The 7,606-nt window shown below is 39.4% G+C and overlaps 1 protein-coding gene across 1 annotated transcript; it reads right to left on the reverse strand.

The window, feature by feature from the left end:
* Positions 1-358: 358 nt before the first annotated feature.
* Positions 359-3,709, reverse strand: LOC306961098 (nicotinate-nucleotide pyrophosphorylase [carboxylating]-like; the record flags this gene model as incomplete). The annotated part of the gene is made up of 4 exons (XM_079553709.1): positions 359-541; positions 795-926; positions 2,212-2,522; positions 3,457-3,709. The coding sequence occupies 4 exons, from the start codon at positions 3,707-3,709 to the stop codon at positions 359-361; spliced, it is 879 nt and encodes a 292-aa protein (XP_079409835.1).
* Positions 3,710-7,606: the final 3,897 nt, after the last annotated feature.

Genomic DNA, 7,606 nt, shown 5'->3' on the forward strand with positions numbered 1-7,606 from the left:
TATACACATATTTAGATATTTATGTCACATTGTATTGCCTTTGCTTGTTCCGTTTCTATTAAATAATAAAAAAAAAGAATAAAAAAAAAAAGGAAAAAATTCATTTCAATTTGATTTATTACAAGGAAAGAGTTTAAAAATCTGTGCAGATCAACACTAGTTCAGATAGTTACTGCCCACAGCACACACAAAAACATTCTGATGCCCAGGGGGATCTCGGTCCGATATCTCGGTCCAGGCCCTGGTCAGCTGACTGCAGGAGAGTTGTCCATAGACCTTTCTGAAATAAGGTATGGGCAAGAATTTATTTAGACATTTATTTAACTACTTGGTAAGATACGAGTCCTTTATAATAACCTCAGTGGACGACTTTCAGGGAGAAGTCCACCACGGGGCAGCCTTGTGTGATGCAGCCCAAAGAGATGATGTCGATGCAGGGAGAAAGATACTGCGCTAGATTCTGTGGGGTCACGTCTCCACTGGCTTCAATCACCACCGAGGGATAGGCCTGTTTGAGTGCCTGAGCGGCAGCATGGAGCCCCTGGTAATTAACGCATTAATTTTTCCATTATCCATATGCTTGTAAACATTATCCATATACTTTTTTGGACAGTGTAGCATTGTTGTTTTCTTTAAAGAATCCAAAACATGTGAACATATCAAAGACACTTCAATGGTCTGATTAAAAGGATTCCCAATAACTGCTTTAAAAAAAAACACTAAGTGAACCGTAACTGATATTAGACAAGGTGACTTTCCATCTGAATACACCTCAGCATATTTAAAGGATGTACCTCAGGTTTAAAGTTGTCCAACATGACGATATCAGCTCCTGCTTCTGCTGCCTCTGCGCCCTCCTCAAGCGCCCGACACTCCACCTCCACTTTACTGCTGAAGCCACACACGGATCGGACTGTTCTCACTGCCTGGACAACACATGTGACAGAAAAGTGATTTTATTGAGCACATGACACTCCAAGACGCCTGTACTACAATATATGCCACATGAGGCTACAAGCACAACATACAAAACACACTGTTAATAGGGGGAGCTGATCAGTGCAGGACACCACGCTCTGAAAAAGGGACAAACCCAGGAGGCCATGCGCCGTTTCAGAAAAGCACTGAAGGCAGCTAGCCAGGTTTCCCCCGACCTCCAAAAAAACATGCTGCTCAGGTTGGCCCACAATGGCTGTGCGCTCAGTCGCAGCGGCTCAGGACTAACAACACTTGAACGCAATTTCGACAATGACAAAGCACTTACAGTACTTATTAAATGGTCTACTAAACAGTCACAAATTTCCTAAACAAGAAGCTATTCCACCCTTTCAACACATGTACACAAGGAAATTATTTAAAACACATTCGTTTTCAAAATACAGACATTCTATTAAAGCACACAAATGAAAAGACTGTGTTTTTTGATTAGGTATCTTAACAGCCTTTTATATACCTGTTCGACTGCCTTGAGCACAGTGACCGCAGCAAAGGACACTGCTGTGATGCAGTATTGGATATGGGAGAAAATCATACTGTGGAGGAAGGAGTTTGCAGCCTCAGTGTCTTGCCCAGGAACAAAATCTTAGCAGCTGTAACTGATGTGTTGTCAAAGATTTGTTCCTCATTACATAAACACTATGTAATACTAAAAATGTCTTTTTTTTCCCTCCAAGTTTCATCTCAAAAAGGACACTAAAGTGAAGGTTCTCTTTTTTGTAGCCCTTTAAAGAAGCTATGTACCGCCCATGCCATGGTATGTGCACAATCAAATACCTATACGCACCACAGTCCCCCTATAAAACACATGGACATATCCATGTAAAAATTGATGTACAATGTTTATTTTTACAGATATTGTTCACCTGTTTGAAATATATGTTGAAGTGGTAGTATTTTTATAGGCTCAGAGTGTGTTTTGGTTCCCACCTATCTATTGCAGGACCTTTATTTTCATCAAAACGTTTAGGCAAGGATAAAGATAATTTGTATTTTATTCAGTGCTGTAGTTGATAACTTGCCAATATTGGCGCTGATAGTCATACTGATTGTTGTGGCTACAACTAGAGACTCACATGCAAAAGAATTATGTAAATTCCATAAGGGACATTAACAGCAATGGTCTTAATTTGGAGACTTCGTGTTACAGGCGAGTGAATCAAAATGACCCACTTCAGTAAAGGGTTCTTGTTCTGTTATTAAATTAGTTTTTACCCTTTTAATGCTGCCTGAAGACCACATATGGTTATCTTTGATCATAGCCATCCCACTCAAGTCGTGTCTGTGCGTGGATACCCCTCCGATCATCATGGCGTACTTCTCCACTAAACGGAAACCAGGGGTGGTTTTTCTTGTTCCCGCCACCTGTCCGGCCCATCCCGCCTCAAGCGCTATGGCTCGGAGGTTGGCGCAGCGCACGGCTATGCCGGAGGCGCGCGCCAAACAGTTCAGCGCCGGTCTCTCCCCCATGAGAAGGCCGTTCGCTGGGCCCTTCACTACAGCGATCAGGGTGACGGCCTCTGCACCTGCAAACACGTGTCAGATAATACCACAGATGCTTTCATCAACTTTATCCAGCATAATCTTATAGAAATTATTTGATGGTGTGAAATTTAGAGAAAAAAAAACAAACATTGTCCATTGGTTTGTGGGAGTAGAAAGTAAAAGGAGTTTTCCATCATTCCATCCAGTACAGACATCATCACCTTTTTCTAGGATTGTCCATTTGTGTCAAGGTTTAGCCTCGGTGAAAATGAAAAGGTTCAAATTCAGCGGAGTCTCAGAGAGGTCTACGTGGTCTCAAGCAGCTGAGGCAATGTAGCGAATACCATTTGTTGTCCTCAACCTGCGAGACGTTTCTGTGACGTCCCTGCAATGTCTCAGAGACCTGTAAAGTGCATCGTATGTGAAAGGCGTTATGTAAATAAAGTACTTCTTCTGTCGGAGACCTACAAGGAGATCTCAAAGAAAAGTATGAAGTCTCTGAGATCTCCTTGCAGGGACGTCACAGAAACGCCTCACAGGTTGAGGACAACAAATGGTGTTCGCGTCAGAACTGCCTGAGTCCGCGTAGACCTCTCTGAGAACATGCTGAGCCCATATGGAGAACTTCAAGTGTCCAAGAACATGGTCGTTTTCACCGAGACTACCTCGCCTTATCTCCAGGGGACGTCTCGGAGACATCTGTGACCAGCGGCAACTCGAGTCTCCAAGTAGTGTCCAGGCCGGTGAGATAGGCCCTTTAGCAGATTAGAGGTAACTAAACCCCATCTGCTGCTTCTGAAAGTTCACTGTTCAATCATAACTGGTTAGATCACGTCACTCACTCAGAGCCTGACCAATAGGATAGTGAATATAGAACTTTTCATTGCGCTTCAATCTAATTCAGAGTCTCTTTAGTCTTTCTTAATTGCATGTCCCTTTATAGATTAAGCCATCATCATATTACCCAATACCGACCTAAGTGGTCTCCGTCCAGGTATCTCCAGTCCACAGTGCAGCCCACTTCCTTGAACACCGCAGTGAAGAACGGGCTCCCGGCCAGGACACTGTGAGGAGTTTTACACAGCAGCTTCGCCTCCACTTGCCTTGTTCCCACACACACTCCGGCAGGGTCAAAATTTGGGGTGTCCTCTGCCAGCCACTCCCGGGCCATGCGCATGAGAGTGTGAGTGGGCAGGCAGTCAGCCAAAGAGGGGTTTATAGCAAACATCCTGAGAAATGACGACATAGGCACACATGAGCAGTTTATGGGCTACTTGATGATTTATTTATTTTTTGCAATATACAAAGTTTTCAATAAATAAGTGTAAAGAGACACTGACGGTCTTGATTAACCTTCAAAGATTTACATTTTTGCTTTGCTGTTTACCTTAGCCTGAAGCAGCAACAGCACTTTCTTGCACACACAAGCAAGCTACTATAGGTCACAGCAAAGACAACTGTTCAGACACAGTGTTATAATCTTATCTTAATATGTAAAATAAATCTAACCACTTTTTCTCTTTCAGAACACAATGATAAGGAACCACAACACGGCAGTGGCCTAAATATTGCACATTTTACACATTTGTTAAAATGCAATGAGATGGCAGTGAGCTGGAGCAAGTTTGATATTCATATTTTACATTGGCTAAGGAGGATACAAATAGAAAAAGATTGATAGACTGTTGTGCCAAATGCCGACCAATTTCATAAAAATATAAAATGAAGAAAAAAGTTATTTAAAATGGTTTAGCCTCATGTCCATAACATCTATATGCATGTACTGGGAAATTAGCCAAGTAAATATTATTTTGCCACATTTTGGCAATGAGAGAATGACACTTACTTTTAAGCAGAGTGTTCTGGTTTTCTGGTAGCCAAAGGCAGCGTTCCTGAGCACTATGAGCGACATAGACAGCAAAATATCAGGGGGGTTTTGTGGAGTTTGACCCCGAGACCGAGCTGTGTTGACAGGCTTTGTAGCTGTGAGTATTGATTTGATTCTTCAAACAGTTTAATTGATTAAAATAACACCAATGGCTTGTGGCCAAGTAAAAATCTTTTGTTTAGTGAAGCTTCTGTTTAAAATGTCTTATGCAGATCCTGTACAGGCATACCTCTAAAACTGTGGTACAGATTCTTCTGAATCTTGGTTTAGACGATTTAGACCCAGAGGTCACTCAGCAGGAACTGCAGGGAGCCGGCACAAGCTGCTCTCATTTGGACTTGATTGGAGACAGGTTCAGTGAGATCTTTTAAGTTGCCACAGGATCTGACAACCACAAGTGTAGGATGATTCTGCTTTCTGATTGGATAATTGTCTTGTGAAACAAAACAACAACTTGAATAACTCAATAAATCAACATTATTTACATTTGATTGGTCTTTATCTGGGAACAAAAAGGTCATGTTTTTTAAATATTTACAGATAAAATCTTACAAGCTTCAACCTTTAAATGTAGTGATACGTATTATTCTTGCTGTGGGTGAACTCGACTAAAAGTACACTGTAGAAATTACTTTGTTCTCTTCAATGTCTATTTTTTAGTCCTGGATTGGTCCTGTTTCAGTGCTGTTTCTGTTTTACCCTGCCATCTACTGACACTCATGGGGGTTTGCAAGATGTACCTGTATCTTATCTTTTATTATGCAAAACTGGGATTTACGGTGGGGGAAAAAAAGTATTTGGCCAAAATCCAATAGAACGTCTATAGGGAAATGACCAAATACTTCCCCCCCCCCACTGTATATCAACATTATATTCTAAAATTAACACCTTTCCCAACTGGTTTAGACTCATTAGTTGTAGAAGTAGGTTTAGGTTTGCTCCCATTGCTTTGCCTATACCCAAATGTGAAAGTGAAATATTTCATTGATAACAACAAGATGTAAGCTTGACAAACAGAACCATAAATCTTTACACCACACTTAAAAGGGTGACTAAGTTTTGTCTATAGGTTATAGCTTTAAGGCTTTGTTGGGTGTGACTGCTGCAGTATGTTAACCATAGGGAAGTGGTTATGACACCAGTAAACAGCGACCAAAGCTGTTCCTGGACAAGCATTGCTCAGCTCTGGGTCACATTACTGCAGTTACAATTCAACTTTGACCCCATTGCCTAACTGTAGGTCTATCAATACGTTGAACTGGGATTAATTCTGTCTATTGTCTATTCTAAATGTCTATTCAGTCGTCATTTATTACAGTGAGCAAACATTTACAGACTAAACAACATGGCTTAACATAATAGTCCATTGTCTGGTCTTTCTTTTTTGGGCACTTCTCAACGTTGAGCTAAAGGCTGACATAAAAATCTCACCTTTAACAATATGTTTCTTTATAAACAGACGTGCCTGTAAACCCTGGCATCAATGGTTTGTTTTGGTTAAATAACTTGTGTGTGTGATCATAACAGAATATGAAAATATGTTTTTGTATTTCTACTTTTGTCCCCACAAAGTCCTTGGTAGTCATTGTACATATCACTATTTTAATATTTAATTGTTTTTTGTTTATTTTTCTCACATTTTCTGCCTATTTGCACACCCTGAGTGTTTCTAAGAGCCGAATGTAACAAGTCAATTTCTTCATTGTGAGATCAATAAAGGCTATCTTATCTCATCTTATCTTACTTTTTACATATTAATGTGTGATAACTTCAGGCAGAGAGTGCTGTAACCATCTTGGTAAAGGATCAGGCTTCATTTGGTTTTAGAACATTTCAAATGTGAAAAGTTTCTCCTTATACAGCCTGACATATTTGGCTTTAGGCTACAAGTACTATCAGGCCTACACCCGGGATAAATGAGTAAACTGGGTGTAAACCCAAAACATATTATTTTCTAAATAATAAGGACTAACTAAAGCAGTTTGACGGGTGGAAAACTCAAATACCAAGACGCCCAAAGACCAACAGTGGATCTTATACTTCAGAGAACATCAGGGACAGGCAGAGCTGGGTAGTACTCAGTTACATTTACTCAAGTAACTTAAGTAACTTTTTGAAGTAGGAATTGTACCTTTGCAAGTAGGTTTTTCATACAGTACTTTTTACTTGTACTTGAATGTATCATAGTGAAGTATCTGCACTCTTACTTGAGTAAAAGAAATAGTAACTCGTGCCACTGTGAGTAAATCTTTAAGTGACAAATCTTCGTAAAACAGCTGTATTTTGTGTTTTGTTACTTAATTCTTCATAATTATTTATTTTTATGGGTTTTCATAATATTTTCTTTTCATTTTCACATTATGTTTTGTTTCTCATCATTTATTTCACTACTGAAACTCAAAATTACTAAGTACTCACATTCCACAAGTAACATTTTCTCAGTGTACTTTTTTACTCTTACTTGAGTGATTATTTGGGCCAGTACTTCTTACTTATTTGGCTACTCTACCCACCTCTGGGAAAAGGCCTAAACGTTTCTTACACAAAGCGTTTAGGCTTTTGAAAGAATAGCCAGAGTTTATAAACCTGACCCAAACCTTTTCTTTGGGGAATGTGTCATTGTATTTTTACAGATGGACCATAAAGTCAAACAGTAGCACAATGACAGGAAGAGCACAGGTTTCTTGTGTCCACTTCAGTTTCCTCCCAAAGCTGCAAAGGTACAAACACACGCTGACTCTTATACCTAAAATGAAAGAGACACATTTTAAGATCATTTCTGGTATTTACCTTGTTGCAGACTTTTTACGTTAACGCTCTAATGTTGAACTTGAAGAACTATGTACGTTTTGCTCAACAGAAAAAGAAACAATTGAACATTAATTTTTTCCATTGTCAATTTTCTGTCGACTTCTGGACTGCCGTGCACAGCTCTCTGAATATTCAAAATGTACCTTCTTTTGAACTAATGTATATGATTTATTTTATGGACAATCTGGACTCTGATAGTGTGAACTTTGTAATTGTAATGGGTAAATAATTTATTCACACATGAAAGTGGACTCCTCTTTTTTCTGTTTTCATAAACTATTTGACAGATTACTTCAGGTCCTTTAAGTCCCACCGCATAAAATTTTACCCAATAAATAACATTTAAATACAAACATTTATTTAATGATAGATATTGTCATCATTGATATTTATCTCAAAATGTACAAAAAAACATGTGCCTTTGCT

Source organism: Gobius niger, assembly GCF_951799975.1.
Source record: "Gobius niger genome assembly, chromosome: 3".
In the NCBI taxonomy this organism is placed as follows: Eukaryota; Metazoa; Chordata; class Actinopteri; order Gobiiformes; family Gobiidae; genus Gobius; species Gobius niger.